Below are 20,682 nucleotides of genomic sequence, written 5' to 3' on the forward strand. Positions count from 1 at the left end.
GGTCACATCAAAATTTACTTTAAACAACCAACCCCTTTGAACGTCACATTAGATTACCCCATTTCACCGACTCCAACCAACTTTTAAACTGATTTACACATCAGTGGATATCTGTGAACATTATTTAGCCTTTCACTCTTCAACAACAATTTTAAATTGTTCAGACAAATGGCAATGTTGTTTTTTCTATGTCTAATCAACAAACTATTGCTGTGGAGGAAATCTGGCTGTATAAAGCTGAAGAGCTGTCCAGTGTCTGTGAAACAGTTCTGAGTTAACAGGCATGATATTTGCTATCTGTGAGAAAAATAAATGGTCTGACCTGTTAACAGATAAACCATATATTCCATATTATTTCTACAGGTTTATGCCATTTACAAGTAAAATAAGTTGAGGATATCTTTTATCTAAAATAATTGAAAACACATTTTAGTTTACGGATGAAACAGACACTCCTGTAACTGACCGGCAGAGAGTAAAAGACTGATGCACAATGACACTTTCAAATTATTGTTTAAATGACGAAATGATGGGTGACTGAATTATTTCCATCTTTCTTTGTTTGGACTTTCATTACATCATTTCAGATTGAATCTTTGCTCCGGATCGAAAAAACCTGCAACTGTCCTTTCTCATTTGGCTGACGTTAGCGCTGTTTTGGTTTTAGATAACAGTTGTAGCAACATCCAATCATAGAACGCTAATATAGAGAAAGTCCAAGAGAGTCTGGACTGTCCGTTACCTAGCCTTTGCTTGGAATTACCTTAGCATAATTCATGTTTTCTGTTCTGTGAAAGGTTCATACTCACCGGACCCTCTGACAGGACACATCTCTGGGATCTGGCCCAAAGCCCAGCAGCGTCCTGTTTCACAGCAGCATTGCATTTTCGTGTACTGGCCATTCAGCTCAGCAGCACAGCGACCATTAGCAAGAGCAGAGAAACAGGTGCCCACACGCTGATCTGGGAGCAAAAGGAAAAAGATTAAACAGCAAAATTACAAATCAGACAACAACATAATCTGACAAAGAAAATCTAAAGAAATTTCAAAGCTACACAAACAACATTCATTTAAAAGAAGGAACGTTTTTGAATGTGTATGAGGTAGCTTCAGTTTTGGGTTTTATTTAGATTATTGACTGTAACTGCTAAGGTATTTGTCTATTTCCAGGTTTTAAAAAAATCTAATAATAAACTGCATAAACAGTGACTGTACATGTTTTAGGTGGAGAATCTGTGAATCCAAAAGCTGTTTAAAAATGTTTTTATTTTTTGCATGATTTAATGTGCGTTATAAAAATATTGATACCCCTTTAAACTTTTCAGTTTGTCCTATAGCACTAAAAAGGCTGATGTATTTTATTTAGGAATCATGTATTAGAATGGACCACTCAAAGTACTGACGTAAATCCAATCCTGAATACTGATGCACAGTCACTTTTTCTGTAGAGAAAACATTTAAACCATGTATCATTTCCCACTATCATGTGCTAATTTGTTGGCCTATCACATAAAGTACAGTGAAGCTACTAAGGTAAGGTAATTTTATTTATATAGCACATTTTCAGCAACAAGGCAATTCAAAGTGCTTTACATGAATTAGGAGGAAATACAACAAAACAATAAACCATAGGAAAGAGCAAAAAAAGAAAAAACAAAACAATATAACCCCTTGTTAAAGAATAAGTAGTCTGTGATTTATAAACTAGTAGGGGTTTCTCTGTATTCTTGTTAATGTGGAGCAAGGTAATAAGTAGTTTGTCTAGATACCACTTTAGAAAGTAGCTGTAACATGACAAAGTGTGAAAAGTTCAAGATGTATGAATGAGGTTGCAGCATACTGTGATGTTGTGAACATTGAGTTACATTCATTCAAACACCTAAAGCAAGACCCACTGGAACTATAAAAGTCCTTTGACTGGCTTGCCCTCTCGATGGTCCCCGAGGAGGAAGACTTTTTATACGCTCACAGCAGGAATGGTTGCTTGGGGCCTCGCCTAAATACCAACATCTAAAGGGCCTCCGAAAAAGGGGTCGCATTTGTAACAGCTTTCCAGGTCAAGGTCAGTGGGACAGGAGAGTGAACCTGCATACATGGAGAGGGTGATCTGGTACAGCTGGGCAATAAATATAATAACCATATAAAATAAAAGGAGAGAGTAGCAGTGAACATGTGAGTATTAACTTGGAAGCTGAAAGAAATGCTAAAGTGGAGAAGAAAAAATAAAAAGAGGAGTGAATGAGGACAGGAGGGAGGGTCTCAAGTCGATTAACCCACTAATGAGCCAGCAGTCTGGAATTAATCAGTTCCATATGGAGCAATTCCTGCCAATTAGATTGAACATGAGGGGCTTTGCTGTGTCTGGGAGCTTATACAGAGCAGCGCACGTACGCATGTAGAGGCACACTGACGTATAGGCATGCATTCCCCCATATGTATACACCAGCATGTACACAAACCACAGAATGACGGAGCTGTAGGCAAGGCAGAGGAAAGAGGGAACAGAGTGAGTGAAGTTGTGGTGTGTGGGGTTTTCTCATGAAGATGATGATGACTTAAATCAGATCCAGACTACGTTTTACTCACTTCTGTTGCTCCATCACAGAAGTATATACTTTCGTTTGATGGGGTGTTTAAACAGACTGACTGACTGAACAAATCTTCTTTATTCATGCCTTTACCATGCGACAGGATATAAGGCTCTGATTACTGTCGGTGCCCATTGCTAACTCTTCCCCAGCCTTTAAAGTGAAATGGCTCCCACTGGCCTACTTCACCACAGAGCAGAACATCCCTGAATACACAAAACACACAGTAACGTTTCCTTGCCAGGACAAACTTCCTGTTTCAAGAACAAGAGACACAGAAAGCTATCAATCAGTCTCATTTATTCTCTTTATGTTAGGATTTTTAAAAAAAAGGAAGACGAGGATTTTTTTTTTTTCATATGTCTGCAAGTTACAGCCAAACAACTTCAATGTACTCTATTGGGATTTTAACACAAACTCGAGCACAACTGTGGGAGGAAAATCACACATGATTTTCAAAGAAAGGTTTTATAGGTTTTCACTGCAGTTATAGCTTCAAGTCTTTTGCAAGTTTAGGCGACAAATGCAAGTAAAAAAATGAAACATTTTGATCTCATCTGTATATTGCACCTTATTTTGAGTATGACCAACACAGTTTATAGATTTTTTCTTGTTAAAGATGTTTGAAAACAATACATAATATTCCTTCCAACTAATCATGCAACACTTCTATCATAACAACATTTGTAATTTGTAGGATTAAGTTCAATGGGTAGGAAAACTTTTGCAGTGGTTTGTAGCTCTTGTTGTGGGTTGCTGGTTTGGAACAATGAAAAGATCTAGTTTGTAATTGCATTTACAGATTTGTACCTTGTTTGTCAATTTGAACAGAAAAATAACGAAAGATACCCGTTTCATTTGCTTATGCATTTAGTTTTTTTGTGTTCTGTTGGTTGCTTTACAGTTATCCATGAAAGAAAGAAGATGGAGGACAGAGTGAGTATGAGGAGGAAGCAGAGAACATAAAGAACAGGCACAAAACTTTAACTCAGTGGGAGAGTGTGAGAATGTCTCAGTTTTGGAGACTAAGTGCAACACAAAGAACTTAAAGGAGATGGAAATGGGCTCATCTCCACTAAAACAGCAACACTTTACTGTAAATCGTTTGAGATGTTCACCAAGGGAATATTTTATTGCTTTAAAAATAAGAAAGATTGGACCAGTAAGACGGAAACAAAGTGACAGAAATACATCCACTGAGGGAAAAGAAAAGAAACAAGAAAAAAAAAATGAAAGGCCTTAATCAGATACAGAAAAGATGCTGTATTTTGTTTGACTTCAGCTCTCATTTCATTGGGAAGTTCTATGAATGTGCAACCATTTTTCTTCCTGCTTTTTAAAAAAAATATCACAAATACTCCTCCACTGTTTATGTCAAAGCTGACTGATTTTTCTCTTCTCATAAAACATTCACGTGAAAAAAAAAACTTCAGTTAACAAACATTTTGAGCTTTGTCTTGTGTTAAGGAAACTCTCCCATCAAACTGCCAAAAAAGCTCAAATCCAGCTGCCAGCTATAAGCCTTGTTTCTTATAATAAGTTTTGAGCTTGTTGACACAACCAGTTCAAGATCCAGCATTAAAACGGTTGATAACCAAACAGCTAACGTGTTTTTTGTTTTTTTTATTTGTTTGGCGAGAACAGCTAGTTTCATTGATGCACGCTTTTGGTGGAAAAATATTTCACCCAGATAAATTTCTGCTGAGAAAGTACAAGTGAAACTGGAGTTTTCAAACTAAAATACTGAATGCCTAGTTATATTTAAGGATATGGTATCAGATGTCCTTTGACAAAATCTGCTGATCTTCAGATCACTTCAAGATGTCAAAATAACCTCTTACTTGACGCAAAAGCCCTCATGAGATCTTCACAATATGTGGAACAATTGACTTCCTCAATTGTTTGCTCATAAGCATTTGTCTAAATGCCTGAATATATGCCAAATGTTTCATTCTGCTTTCTTGGTTGCAACACATCCAGAAGAAAAACCCAGCAATCTCAACACTGTCCAGCCCATTCCAGGAAACTCCTGGACATCCTCTGGCCAGAAGGGAGCTATAGTACACTCACCATATTATGGGTTTGTACTGATGTATTGTCCAAGAGGGATTTGCCCAGACAACCCCAACGTGAGCATCCTGAAAATTCAGAACCAACTCAGCTGAATCATTGGCTGTACTACGAGCTTTCCCCAGATGATGGAGCTCCTAACATTACACTGGTTCATTTCGGGGTCTCAGTCCTTTCTGTCATAATTCATGTTTTTTACCTTAAGTGAGAGACAAATTGTATAGAGCCTAGTAAATCAAAAATCAAGGTTTCAGGGTATAAATAACTTCATTTTACTTCATTTTAGAGATTCTGAAATTCTGAAAAATTTCAGTTTGCAATATCTTCAAAATATCGATTGTTAATGTCACAAGACCTTGAATGAAAAATATTGTCTCTGACACAATGGTTGAGATAGTGGTATTGAGACAACAAAAGTCAGAAGTTAATATTTTTTATAGTGGCAGGTTGTTGAAACCTATGTTCTCTACCTCTTAGCCAAAATCAATTGTTTGAGGTAGAATCTGTTGTTGTATTTGCTGTCTAAAATGACGTAGCTCTCGTATTACCTTTCTTCTGCCTCTGATTGGTTGACCACTCTATTCTGACATCACCCTTTGAAGAAGGAGACCTCCGAGACTCAGACCAAAAACTTAAAATCCATCAAAAAGGTTTTACCCAGCCAAGTCAGAGCAAAGCCTGGTGTCTCTTAAAGAAGATTTAGTTTCAGTGTTTTCTTTTGTTCTTACAGTGCATTGGTCACTGTGCTACATTTGCCAATTTCTGTGTGAAGTTCCTAAGAGATTTAGATTTGTTTTTCCATTCTCCTTGAACCTGTTCTCAGGGTCACTCAGTACGTTTCTTTAAGGGAGTGATTCAAAGTGATGAATAACCAAACATCCAAAACCTGGGCCAGAGCTGAGTCTGTGCTAGACAGAAACACTTTTGGAGCAGAAAAGCTTACTATCCCTGCAGCTGAGTCAGACAGAGATGGTAGAACTGCATAACAAAAAACACAACATGTTTTCTTTGTTTTTGTTTTATAAAAGTATAAAAGTAAACAATAATCTGACCAAGTAAAACACGTTTTATTTTATTCTGGGTTTTTTTTTTTCTTTCCCCCTTTTAGATTAACGAAATTGCAGACAAAATTAGCCTGCAAGAATCTGTTTCCACAGGCTTAGGAGACACTGATAAAACTCAGGATGAAAATGTACAAGATGTGTATGAAATTTTATATCCAGCATCCATTTTGAAGCAGCTTTGTGAAATAACCGGCTCTGTTTCAGTGTAGCTGCCATGATGGAGGAGAACTGCAGGAATACATTAGCACCTAGTGGAGTTTCATTGCTGATGTCAGTGAAGTATGTGCTGTGTGTGAGTCAGAGGAGCACTAACATAATGGTAGATTAATGAAGTCAAGGCCAAACAGTGAATGCAAGCGTGTTTGCACATGGTGATCATGGGTTTGCTCATCAAAGCTGTTCTCAGGAAACAACGGTGAAGATGAGTTCCCAGCCACATGTGTGGCTCACGTCATTTAGCGGGTGACTCACCCACACATCTGGAGCCATCTGTGCTGGAGATGTAGCCTCGTGGACAGGTGCAGACGTAGCTACCAGCAGTGTTGGTGCACTCTCCTCCATCACACACTCCAGGAATGGTGCTGCACTCATCAATATCTAAAACACAGAGTCCCATCGTTAGCACTTTCACTCATCTCATCAGGGTAAATGCTCATGTACTTTGAAAGGAAGAGCAGCAATGAAAATGTATTGAAACATTTTTAAGTCAAAAACAGGTAAGTATCGCAAGCATTGTGAAAGCAGTTAGGAGTTAGGAGTGTTGGCTGCAAAATAACCACAAGACATCTCTGAGCCAGAACATTTGCTGATGTTCTTCATTCAGGTCACAAAGAACCATTAACACACATACTGCAGGAGAATAAACCAATTTGGATTCAACAATTTCCAGACAAAAAGTATAAAAATATGTAATACTTTTACATCTGTTCTATTGAAACAACTATACCACAGTCTAACATTTTGAAAGTCTGTGAGTGTTTGCACAGTGCTTGGCAGGGGCCCCATCTCTGTGGTGGGCTTTATGACGGCATTGGCTTATATTATTCTGAGAGGGGGTCTTCGTTGCTCCGTGATGTTTCAAGTTTCCAGGCTTTTTACAATGTGTCCTGTGTAGCTACTGAGCCACTCTGAGCACAATTATAGTACTGATGCCGAGGTAATACAGACTGAGAGCGTGCCTTGTGTGTTTAGCTTGAAAACGAGAAAGGCACTTAATTGTCTCTCTTACTTAAAGTAAGAGGCACATGATTATCTGTGAAGCCGGTATGGATCGGCTTCTTAATGTGCAGTAAAGCCCTTCTCGTAAAGTTAGGTAGAGCACAGCCAAAAAGCAGCAGCGGTGCACCAGACGTTACTTTGGACGAATGTTGTGCTGAGGGACTGTCAGTCTGCACAAGGGGAAATGTGTCAGCTGCATAAATGTCAATGGGAGTTATAAATATGGCCAAGTGCTCGTAAAGGTGTGTGCACAGAAAACATTAGTAATTAAAAGACTATTAAACATTACATTGTTTTTGCTTTTCTGTCTGAAATGAATACAGTTTAAAACTAAATGAAGCCATCAGTCGGTATGTATAAAGTTCGTACTTGAGAATCTGCGAGTATCCACGTAACAAGAAGCCCTGTGTGCGTAACGGCCTCACTGAGGCGGTAAGTGTTTCTTAGTCAACACTAACAGCAGCTTTTCAGTCATTATGTGTTCATGGAAAACTGGAGAAAAATGTAGAATAAGCAGAAACAAAAAGAGCAAAAAAGCAGTTTAGCCATGAAATCACAGGTGACTTGTTCTTGTTCAAACAACATTGACATCTTAACCGCACTTTATCGTAACTCCTTGCTAATTTCACACTAATCGCTCTAAGTAAGGTTCCTTGTGTGTTGGCTGCAGAATACAGCCATTTTTGTAAAGGCTTACCCTCAAAGGACTGAAGGTCTGATCATTAGTGAAAGTTCATTAAATATGGGTTTCCTGCACAAACACGACCATAGAAACATCTCACAACCGTGCTTTTGTTTTTGCAACTTTTCAAGACTCTGAAGTCTTTCTGCTCTCATGTTTACTAGTTGAATTAACAAAAGAAAAATAATCACTGTGTTAGTTATGCTTTCTGAATATAAATAAAGATTAAAACATTTTGAAATCAAAATAATTGGATTAGTTCCCTACAGAACAGAAATTTGGTATAATTCTAGACTTGGGTCATTCTTACATTGTAGTCTAAGCTGTTTAAGTTGGGAAAATATAAGTTTTTATTCTATTTTGCGGCTGATTTTATCCTAAGAATTATGACTCTTTGATCAAGTACAAAAGTCTGAATCACTATGCTTTTTTAATAAAACCAATCAATGAATTTGACTTAATTGAAAAAACTTGAAGATTGCTTTTTCTTTTTGTTTTCTGTCTGCTTGTTCAAGGCTGTTCTTGCTACCACTGTGGTTGCTGGTCATTTCCTCCTCTTCGCCATTTTGTACCTTTGCTATTTTAATTTTCATATGACTATTGTCATGTACAAAATGGTGCTGTCTTCCACGGGATGTTTTATGCATCATGATTCAATGCCCACCAGGAAGTCAATAAATCTAAATGCTTTTACAGTCGGGAATATACGCTTTGAGAAACAAATGCTCTGGTCACCGATCCCAGACAGGTTTTGAACTTGAATGTTTTATATTTTTCTGAAAACTACATATCATGTTGAGGCTTTTAGATGTATTGTGACAAATAGTAGAGGTTTTTTTTTTAACAGCACTTTATCCAGAGTCAGTCTGCCCGTTATGATTTGTTCAAGATCAGCTTCCACTAAAGCATGAAGAAACTGCTTTCAAATTTTGTTCAAAGAGTTGATTTATTTTCTCTTTACTGTAAATATGACATTTGAGAAGCCCCCAGAGTTCCTCAGGAGGATTTGAGTTCGGTAAAAATCAAGGCTATGCCAATTTTCAGTCATATTTGAGTTCTTTGCTGGCTACTCAGTCAGTGGAACACTTGGACGCCTATGATTGAACTCAGTCTTTAATAACAATCATGATATTCTTGAATGCTGCAATTACGTTTTTCAGCACTTCCAAAAAAAAGTTTACACTGTGATTCACAAATTTCTCACCATAACACATATATTCCTGTCACAAAGAACAGGTCTCCTTCTCCAGCGGTGTTTATAGTTGCACACAATTCTCTTCTTGATTTCTTGATTAATTTCTTTTGATTTCTCCATGATGTCACGAGGAATCAGTATGTTGATGTGTTGCCTTAAATCACATCCGAAGGTGTGCCTCCAATTAGCCTGTATGTTGTAAAATAACTCAAAGCATACACCGCCATGACATAATCATCTGGGTTTTCCCAAATTGTTTTAATTGTTTTCATGTAAACTTCTGACTTTAAATAAATTAATAAAAACAATCCCTTTCACTTCTCTAGTAAATAGCAACAATAAATCATTTAGGTAATTCTGACTGATCAAAAACATCAAAAGTTTCATTTGATAAAAAAGATTATATATAGATTTTATATGGATTTTTTTATATTTACTTTCAACAGTACCCCTAAAATTTATGAAAAATATCTAACAGGTGAGAAAAAGATACTAAAAAAATAGATAGCAAAGACTTTATTTATGGGTATGAAATGTAAGAGGGGTGGAATAAAATGGTAATGGCAATCATTTGACCCTGAGCCTCTGAATTTCCATTTGAAGTTGTTATGTTTCCATGCTGATTCTTTGCCCTAATGACCCTTGGAGTCATTAGTGATCCCCTAGTGAAGCATAAATGTTTTGGTTTCATGAGGAAAGATAGGAGTTTCTTATCCTCCTTTGTGTTGTTAACTAGTTTTAGGCTTGGGTTGTTATTTTATCACCACATCCAAACCCAAATCTCACTGAGCAAGAGCTCAGTGTCTCTGGAAACTGTCATCCAAACCAAAGCCACAACTGAAACCAAAAGTCTGGCAAATTTAAAGAAGTCATCCTCCCAATTTCCTCCTTTATCCAGAGACATAAATCAACTCAGCGTGTCACATTAATTGCTTCCCATGAATCTAAAGGTGGAAACATCATTTCACAGCAAACATGAACAGCCGTACTGCATGCCAATAAAAGTCTCATTGAGATAATAAGTCATTACTAATACATGGATACAGTACAGGCCTGCACTTTTTCCAGCAGCCTAACTATCACAAGGCTGAAACAGTTTAGGAGCTCTCAGTAATCCTCCCAGAAGACCAAGACCATATCAGTCTCAGTCCAAGAGACGAGACCCCTGCCTGGAAAACTATCAGGTTGTTTAGCTTGTGCATTGTTCAAATTCCAGTCAATCAACACGCTGCAGTGGAAACCCTCAGTGCTGAGTGCAGACACTTCCCTGTGTTTGTGCGTGCACGCGTCGGGACTGCTTCACCTCCTTACACATCATCAAATTTTAAGCCCTATGGAGGTTTGTTAGGCTGATCCAAGGAAAACAGGATCTACCTTACTACTAAAGTAGTAAAATTGAAACGCTTGGCTGATTAGTAAAACATCAAAAAATATTTACACCAATCTTTTTATATTATTTTTTATTAATTTTTTTTTTTGTGAACCAACCCTCTGAAAATGAAATTTCCTGCTCAGTGATCAGAGTGCTATTTTCTTCTGGTTCTGTGTCTTTGTGCATCATTTACCCCAATAGAGAGTGATGTATAAACGTTGGGTTGACACTCACCTTCACATTTGTGACTGGTTTCACTTTGACGGTGACCAGCGGGGCATTTACATTCGTATGATCCGACAGTGTTGATACAGTTGCCTCCAGAACACAGACCTGGCACTGCCTGGCACTCGTCCACATCTGAAAGAATCAGAGACAAATATTGGTGAAAAAAAGGCAATGGCAGATGGGAGAAAAAGCTTTGAAAGTTGAAATAACTCAAACCAAACAAAAATATTAAGATTTTATGCTCAATACCACGGCACCAGCTGTATGGTTTTAGACTCTGTCCGTAAAATACTTAGTTCAGCCATTGTTTAAACAGGAAATAACATTTTAATGGTGTGTTTTCCCCCAAAGTTTTATTGTGAATTAGGAATTAGGAATTTGCCAGTGGGAAAGTTCTTGTTAAACTGTGGATACTACTGATTACGTCAAAGGTGAAACACACAAAGAAACACACAACTCAGCATCAGTTAATGATCAGCATTTAAGCTTTCTGAGCTTTCACCCATCCAATCAAAAGCTGTTTGAACGAATTTTGTACGCATGCAAACAAAATTTCAACAGCCTGTTTCTATTTGTCTAAACCATGAATTCATCGTTGATTATAACAGTTTTAAGCAATGTCTAGTGTTTAAGAGGTTTTATGTGCAAAAAAGTCTAAAAGAGAGAGAAAGAAAGAAAAAAAAAAAGAAAGTGACTTCTGGCTAACATCCTGATGTGGAGCCCAGACTGGAATCCGTACATTTGGACTCATGGTCATGTGTGCTTTGTACTGCTGCCAGAGAGACGTTGCTCTTGGCTCTCTGGTGATTAGGTGTCTTTAGTGTGTGCCTGTGTATGGAAGCATGTGAGGGGAAGTGCTCAAAAAAGGAAAAAAAAGGACGCGTCTATTCAGAAACAGAAGAACAGATTGTGAAAAATAAAGTCTGAAGTTATGGGTGTGTCACATGAACTGGCATACGTGTAGCATATGAGATTCCTGGCAGCACCAACAAAAGGAGAGTTTGATGATCTATGTAATAAATTACAATTTATACACAGTCTGGCCTCAGCTCCCTGTTATGTTTAGGCTTATGGTGATTTATTCAGACAGGACATTTTACTTAGCTTACTGAAATCTAGTAAGGTATACAACATGATACTACCACTACCATCTTTGACACTTGGTATGTCAGTGTTCTCTGATTATAAAGCCTCACACTTTTACTCTAATAAACATATTTCTCATTATTGTGGCCAAGTAGCTCTACCTTTGTCTCCTCTGTGTGTAAATCTTTTCTCCAGAAGATATTTGTCCATGAGGACAAATTTAAGTTGAACTTAAAGGTGTCGGTTTTGGAGCAAGAGTTTCTTGATCAACCCCCTCCAATGATGAAAAAGTTGCTTCACTGTCGTGAGAGACGCCAGTTAAGAGCAAAAGCCTTGGTGGTTTCTAGGTGGTTAGTGGTGGTTCCTGAACTTTTCTGAACTCCCTAATCAATTTTCTTTCATTTGTGGGTGACAGTATGAGTCAGCTGGTTGGAACTGCGGTCGGTGTTGCAAAAGGATAATGATACCAAGAACACATTAAAATGTTTCTTGGCATGGCAAGCTTCTAAAATTGGCTTCGCAAATAAAACTAACCCATGGTAAGTTTATCAACTACGTTTTGAAGAGGTGTTTGTGCTGGGAAGCAAACCCATTCATATTGACACTGCCAAGAGAGAACTATGCCAGATGCTATTTGATGCTAACCGATGGCTACAAGAACAACATACTATAGTTGATATGCAAAGTGCTAAGGAACATTCAGCCAAATATTTTGCAAATATGAGTCTGTATGTAAAATTTTGACCCAGGATGGATTAGAGCAAACCCGAAATAGTCTCAAATACTACATCCAATGAAACGTACAATACAGACCAAAAGTTTGGACACACAGTTATGTCCAAACTTTTGGTCTTTACTGTATATACAATGTAAATGAAGCTAGGACAACCTCCAGCTGTCAGTTTAATGACAATCATGATGCACCAGTGATTGCTGCTCAAATACCAAAAACTAAGAAATGACCAAATAAACACAGAGATTAGCCTTTAATTAATGAAACATTATAGTCCTATCACTACATTTTACAGGTTCTTGCCAGTAAGGTCTTTCCAGTCCTTTTGTAATAGTAAGAATTATTTGGCCTTTACAAAATGAAAACAACACTTGTATACATTCTTGCCTTCCACTTCTCAGCAACAACAAACTAAATGTTTAGTTTAATGTATTTTGATGAATAAAGGCAAATAAAGATACTGGGTTTAGTATCTTTATTAAAAAAAATTCTAAAATGAATATTTCCTCAATTCAAATGACTTTGTTGTCTTGACAATCACTGTAATTTATATTTTGTTGAATTCTAACATATCAGGGCAGACCTTATTTAAAAGACTATACAAATATGCAGTACTAATATCCATCTAAGAAGTCAACATGGAGTGTCTTCTTCAAATATTTTTGCCTTTTTGCAGTGGGACATTTGCATATTTTTTTTCTTGTAACTTCAAATTAACCCTTTCATGCATAGTGGTCACTACAGTGGACAGCTATCTAAAAGCCATTTTCTTGTGCTTCCTGTGGATTTGTATGTTATAAATGCACACAGACCACTGAAGTGGACACTAATGCATCATAAAATATACCATCAACTACTGGCCATCAGCTGCAAATGCAAGAAATTATTTTTGTTAAATACAATATGGCCGACAGACAAAAAAGCATGAGAACCGACCCGGTCCCTCCTTCTACTGTAGACGACTCTTGCAAGTAAAAAAAATATTGTGACATCAGATAACCCCTAAGGAACAATACTACTGATGCATTTTTCTAATAACTTTGTATTTGGAGAAAATTACAATTGATCACATAAAAATAAAAAAATAAAAAAAAATTATTTTTACAAAAAAATGTTCCTACCTTTTTTATGCCTTAAGAAAAGAATTTTAAAAAATGGGAAAAAAAATTCTGACACAAAGGATCATAATTCATGCATCAGAGGGTTAAAGGCTAAAGCCACACTTACTTGAGCAAAAGTGTTTAGTATTACTTGAGCAAAAGTGTTGTTGAAGTATTATGAACAATAATTTAAAAGGGTTTCACCATTAAATCTCTGGACGTAAAACCTAAAAAAAACCCCAGAAAAACACATTAGATTTTTCTTATTACCATAATTTAAAGTTTTTACCCCCATTTCAAGATTAAATTTAATTCACTTAATTTACATACCACAAATTCATAGCAAATACTATTTAATAAAAAGGAAATAAATACCTGTGGTTCTTGGTTGGATGGAGGCAACGAAAGGGCAAGCTGGGTTAATTTAACCTGAGACTTGACCTCCACATGTGTCATGTATTAATTTAATCTAATATCTTAGCCTGGTCTGGGCCATGGTTTATTGGAGAGACATACCAAGTCTCTGGTCTGCAGAATTTTTTTCCTGTCAAAGTATTTGGTAGAATATTGGTGTTGTTTTGGACTGAAATACAAAGATGGGGACAGCAGGAGCATGGCAATTAAATGACTTTAACAAGAATTCAGAAGACAGGAACAGTCTTCAGGTTGAGGACGACAGAAGATCAGACAATAAGTAACTGAAACAAAGGATTTTTATCCTGCGGAATTTGATTACCTAATGTTACACAGGTGAGCAAAGATGATTAACAGATGTGAGAGAATAGGAAGCTGAGTGAAAAGAGTAACACAAGTAAACCACTGAAATATAAGAAGCCACATACAGGCTGAAATTACCAATAATAAACTCCAAATCCCTCAGATCATGAAAGCATAACAAAAAAATGTGTATACAAAGCTGTTTTGCAGGTCTACTGAGTTAGAAAAGTGAAATCAAAGGGAGATTCCCCCAGGAGGTTCAAGCTCTAAACACATTGTCTATAGTGTCCTGCTTTGGGAGCCACATATTTAAAGGCCCTGTCCTCTATACGCCATCTTTACTCTGTAATTGTGGTTTTCTGTTTAAATTTTGTGTCTCCAAGCCCAAACACACATAAAGGAATGAGGTGACGTCACTTTTACTTTACAAAACCATGTTTGTTGTCTAACTATGACTTTCAGTGGTCTACTAAAAAGAAATCTCAGCTGTGAGAAAAAGGTAGGTGCCTCTCAGCGACTAATACCTGTTTCTGTTTCTGATTATATGTGTCAGTATATGTTAATATATACCACATATTGATTATGTACTGTATTTGATTTACTAAATGAATGAAAAATTCCTGACTTTAAAAATCCAGCTGAGTGATTTTTGGCATGTACTGTAACTCAGGAACACATATTCCTGCAGCCTGTTAACAGTTTGTACATTACATGATCTAAACAGGAAATCACAGGTTGGCTGTTTACATGTCCCATCAGCATTGTTGACACGAGTTGAAGGATGTTATACAGCAGGAATTTCTGCTAAAGCGATGATGGATAAAGTAATAGCTGGATTGTTTATCCTTGTGGCAGTGTGCAGTCATGTTTGTGCTTTTCCCCATGTTGTTGACAGGAAGTCAAAAATAAAGATTTGTCAGGCGTGTAATCATGAAGGTCAGACCTTGGCAGGCCCCGGTGCGGATGTTGGGGATGAAGCCTCGTCTGCAGGGGTGCGGCTGGGCGGGGCACTGCTCACAGGGGTGGCCCCATGCTCGGCCAATTGTGGCGCAGCAAAGAGTTTTGGTGCAGACGATTCCACTGAGCTGACCCTGGCACATCTGGTTGCTCACCTGGGTGAAACATGGTCCTGTCCTGTAGTCTGTGGTCAAAGAGGGACATGAAATCAACATTAGTCAACTGTTGGGGTAGCATCCAGTTAATTTCATGAAAAACCACTGATTCATTTCCTTGTTCACATCTGGTATTTCTTTAAACAAAACCAGATTGAGTTAAAAATAGGATATTCTTTCTTTCTTTTTTTTCTTTGACAAGGACTTAAGGAGTACTGTAAGAGTTGGTAACTGCATTGCAGGGAATGTCTAAAATGTGATTTCAGATCTTACCCTATAAACTTTGGTCAGATTAAACTGAAAATCAGATTATAGTGCAACAATAGGGTTGGAATATCTCTGTAGTAAGTTGTTACTTAGGATATGTTTGATTTTAACTAAGAACTAAACCCAAAATAAACAAGAACTTCCTCAGCTTAGAAAGTCAGAATCTCACCAGCTCTGGCCTCAAAATCAAATATGGTCACCATGTACTATAACAGTGTTGATAGCTTCAGAAATACACAGATTATTTGCACTGCTGTTGGACTGTTTCCTATTAAATCAGTCACGCACAAAGAGCTGTATAATTTTAATCAGTGAACATGTTTCCACGGTTATTCACTGCATAAAAGGAAGACGGATATGCATATATGCTATGGAGAGAGACAGCAAGACCAAACACACGCCGTGTGTGAGGATATTCCAAGAAATTCAGTCTTCTGAGGTTAATGAAACACAGCATTAATGTCAGTATTTACAGGGGTGCTCTTTTCAGTCCTTATGATGGAAAATAAGTACTGACAGAAGGTGCTGCCACAAATTACAATTCAGTATTTTTATATTTTTTTCTTATTCATTTGAGTTACCCAGGAAATGTTCAAGTGTATGTTACTATTTATCAAATACGTCACAAAAACAAACATTTTGACAGGAGTGTGAACCAGAGCCATTGCAAGTTTCTTCATGAATCATAAACAGTCATAGTATTTTCTCTTTCCATTTATTTTGCTTGAACTCGCTCACTTTTAAAATATGACAAATTATGACACTTCATCAAAGCTAACAATAAGTCTAAGTGACCTACAGCTGGCTGGTAATATGTATTGAAGGCATAGAGGAACGTGGACTCTGTACAATTTTTGTTTCCAAATTAAATGACTTCACATTTATTACAGTGAAGTTACTTTTAGTGTTTCTCATGTTTTAAAGCTGCCCTTTTTAGTCATGAAATGACCAAAACCAGAAAGGTACAAAATGTCAAAGGGGTGAAATGATCATCATCGTTCAGCTAAATCTCTTGACAGAGTGCATTTGTGTACTTTTCAATCCAACACACATTCAGAGGGGTGTATAACAGTAATGGAAATATAGTCCTGACATCATGTAATGTTGTGAAACTTTCACATTTGCTTCTTTCTCTGCATGAAAGCACACAAAGGGAACAAAGTGTATATCACTTCACAATCACCTTTCCTTTTTACAATGGTGCTGCTTGTGAGTGAAGCTGTCTCAATCTTGTGAAATGCACTTCACAAGTCAGACATAACTACCTCATGCTGAAACCATTTCAGCTGCTACGGTGTTCGTCCTTACAAATCACACCCAGCTTAATGATGGCTTCCCCTTGTGGGAGAAGGCCTTATTAAATTCTCTAGTGTGGCGCCAAACTTAATATAGCCTTCATTAAAAAAAAAACAAAAAAAACTGGATTGTTAGATTGTCACAGTGGAGATGAAAGGTAAACTGCATGGTTGGCTAGCCAAAGCTGCAAAAGTCTGCTTAGCTCTGATAGGCAGAGTGAGATGGAAAGATAAGAGTCAGCGATGGTGTCTGATGGGAATTGTTCACTAGACTTATTGCCCTCATTAGTTCCTTCTGGATATGAAAGAGGTCATTGAGGATGGGGCAAAGAGCAAGGAAGGGAAAAAGAGTAAAGGGGATTAAAGAAGAAAGTAGGTCAAACCGAGCCTGCAGAAACCAGTCACAAGCCAGTTCTCCTTCCCGTGCATCTGTCTTCATTTCTGTCCACTTTAGGCCTTCCTGTCTGCATTTTGACTCTGCTTATCTGTCTGTCAGCTGCTCTTTGATGTTTCAGCCTCATATGACCTGCTTGGCACAATGGAAAGGAGACTTATTCAAACCATACCTGCATTATAATATGCACCCAAGTATAAATGGGCAACAACTTTTTATCACTTCTAATAAAAACATACAAGCCTAAAAGCTTGAAATGACTATTTAGGATGAAACAACCCCTTGTTTTGATTTACAATAAACCATATATGGAACTTTATGGTTTGATTTTTATAATGTCATTTGATCCAAATTTGTTTTTTCTAACCCTAACTAAATGCTTTTAACATTTAATTCCTTAGATAAAATAAAAAAATGTTAAATGTTTATGTTAAATTAAATGTTATAAGCAAAAGAATATATAATATATAACATATATATATAACATATAATTAGCAACAATATGTTAACAAGATTTCCTAATATTTAAGATTTATTGACAAATCCCCATGAAATATTAGAGAGACAGGAGTTCCTAATGAACATGGGCCACTTACTGGCCATGATCATTTTAAACAGGAGGGTTTTTGAACTATGCTTTAGTGTATTGGAACACACTTTTTACTATTACCTTAATAAATTTAAATTGTTCATACAAAGGAGAGTAAATTACATAAATGAATAATTATTTTTCTTTCAATATGAGCTAGAAGAGATGTATTTGTGTAAAGAAATGTGCATTTATTTAAATAAAGAGCATAAGTAAATCTTACTCTCTAGAGTTAGATTTACTTATGCTCTTTATTTATGAGGGTTTATTTCTCTTTAACCCTCCCTTCTTGCCCTGTGTGCAGTCCCAACAGGGTCGTACTGACCCTGCGAACGCTTTTATAAGGTTTTTTATTTTGTGTGTGGTTGCGGGAACTAACAAGTTGATGCGATGCCCTCATCATTTCCCCATTGTCCGACCATCATGACTGCCATGCTCCTCCTGAGTGTCTGGCTAAAATTGCAAGGGATAAGAGAATGAACAGACTTTCCTCTAATCCACAGGTGTCAAACTCCAGTCCTCAACGGCCACTGTCCTGCAATTTTTAGATGTGCCACACTGGAATGAAATGGCTTAATTACCTCCTTCTTGTGTAGATTAGTTCTCCAGAGCCTTGCTAATAACCTAATTGTTGTATTCAGGTGTGGTGCAGCAGAGGCACTTCTAAAAGTTGCAGGACACCGGCCCTTGAGGACTGGAGTTTGACACCCCTGCTCTAAACAGCAAAACAAATTCCTCACATGACATCCAAGGTCAGCTGTACATGCAACTGTGCTAAATTAAATATGTATTCACATTCTTTCTCAGACATTAATCCTTGGTGCCTAATGTGGAGACAAATATGTAGATAGATAGATAGATAGATAGATAGATAGATAGATAGATAGATAGATAGATAGATAGATAGATAGATAGATAGATAGATAGATAGATAGATAGATCTAGTTTTTTACAGACTCGTAGTACAAATCATATTTCAGAGCATTACTGAGCTGCAAGTGAAATGAAGCTTAAGAGCCCCAATCAAAAGTCGAAACAAGACCCATCTTCCAGTATCCATATTAATTAATATTAATCAAAACGTTAGCACAGAGGGCAGAGCATCCTGGACTGTGTGGGTGAAAGTAATGGATCAGTTGAAAGCAAAGGCTATGGCAGGTTGGGACAAGAGAGAGACCATACATTCTGTCTTAGTCCAGCTGACAACATCTGGAAGCAATTTGGTCTAATTGGAGTTCAGATTGCAGAGCAGATCAAACTGTTCCCTGTGACCCTTCATTATTATTTTTACCTTAAATCTGCTTGTGGTGGCCTGTGACTTTTAAGAAGACCTCTATTTTCATTCATAACCAGTAAGTCCATAAGCAGCATTGCTAACCTTCACATTGTGGTTAGACTGAAGAAAGTCTTCCCACTCTTTATGTGTTTATTTTGGGTTACAGTTTTAAAACATGAGCACGTCTTAATAACTGAGCCAAAGAATCTCACTCAGGTATGACAGAGTTTTCATGGACAAGTGTATTACACTTTGCTCTGAGGAAAACTAAAGAAGGCAATATTTAATCCTGTCCAGAGCTGAAACTTTTCCCATCAGTCATGTCCAGCTTTTGGGATCACAGCTCATGAGACTGGGCACTGACCTGAGCTGTGGGAGGGGAACGACTGGAAAAGAAATAGCACAAGAGAAGGAGGGAAAAAAATAATTTTCCTTTCATTAATAACTGCCAGGGCACTTATAAATTCCCAAAGGATGGGAGTTTGGAAAGATAAGAGACATTAAATATGGGATTGTAACATAAAAACAATGTTACTTGTGTTTGTGCATACTTTTCTGTGGTCAAAGTTCAACAGGTCATAAAAAAGTAGAGGAAATACTATGTGTAAAAGGTCCTCAGTGTGTGTGGTGGGGTGTGTGTGCGTGTGTGGTGTGGCTTTAGCCGGATGGCCTTCCCAGACTTTATACAGCTGGAGGATTTACTCTGAGGCTGAACGTCACACTGTTACTCACCTGTGAGGAAATTCTTTCATTACTCTGAGGGCATCATGTCTTTAAGAAAATCTAACCGCAGCCTTTTGCTGGGAGCCCTCTGCTCATAGATCATTCAAATATGTGTGCTTGTTTGTTTATGTGTAGGTGTGTGTGCATGTGTGTCTGGATGTTTATCTCCATCTTGGCCAACCGTAGCGCCCCCTCTTAGCGCTATCAGTGCTATTATCAACAGGCTTAAGATCAGTCTTTTCCTTTGGCTGTAATCACTCCTAAAAGAGTCCGCTTCTTTATTTCTCCGCAAACACAGTCGGTCAAACGTGACTAAATGTGCTCAACACATAAACACACACTTACAGAGGGAAATAACTGTGGGAGAAATCCAGCAAAGATCGCAGATTTGAAGGCCCCAGAGTTGAGCAAACTGCCGAACAGATTGCATGGTTCACACACAAAACTTGTGTGTGTTGCTACTTGGAGATACTACATCACATTGAAAGGCTCCACTTCCTCTCTTATTGTTTCTGTACCTCATCCATTGTGCTATAAAATCTAGCTTGACATCTACAGTTATTTTAGTCTGTTTTGGGAAACTTTACCCAACACTCCCCAGCAGTGGAACAATACAGCAGACCTAACTGGATGCAGACTCCGCCAGGCAGTGGGGGCCAATGGGCTCCAGTCTCCATCAACAACAGTCGCTCAGGGGACGTTTTACATATTCCAGCAAAAGGAGAGTGAGGTTTTTGTTATGCTTTCTCAGCTGAAGCAAGAGAAAATGGGCAACTTATTGAGCCAAGATAGCTGGAAGCTCACATCATCATCCTCATTCTGAGGTACAGAACCAAAAATATCTAAATAGAGATGAATGGGTTTAATAACTTTAGATTTTCCTTAAATAGATCTCAAAAGTTCTTGCTTTTAGACAATTCTCCATTCATCTTTCCATGCATTGTCTCCTGCTTCCTATAGGTAGCTGGGGTTA

At 37.6% G+C, this 20,682-nt stretch overlaps 1 protein-coding gene across 1 annotated transcript in view; it reads right to left on the reverse strand.

Annotated features, from left to right (window-relative positions):
• Window positions 1–20,682, reverse strand: part of fbn2b (fibrillin 2b) — a 74,967-nt gene that overhangs the window by 26,871 nt on the left and 27,414 nt on the right. Inside the window, exons 7-10 of the mRNA XM_032572004.1 lie at window positions 14,997–15,194; window positions 10,424–10,549; window positions 6,194–6,319; window positions 810–962 (exon numbers count right to left, since the gene is read on the reverse strand). Of these exons, the coding sequence (XP_032427895.1) occupies window positions 810–962; window positions 6,194–6,319; window positions 10,424–10,549; window positions 14,997–15,194 (603 nt within the window). The remainder of the gene's footprint in view (window positions 1–809; window positions 963–6,193; window positions 6,320–10,423; window positions 10,550–14,996; window positions 15,195–20,682) is intronic.

Source organism: Xiphophorus hellerii, chromosome 9, assembly GCF_003331165.1.
Source record: "Xiphophorus hellerii strain 12219 chromosome 9, Xiphophorus_hellerii-4.1, whole genome shotgun sequence".
NCBI classification, from domain to species: domain Eukaryota; kingdom Metazoa; phylum Chordata; class Actinopteri; order Cyprinodontiformes; family Poeciliidae; genus Xiphophorus; species Xiphophorus hellerii.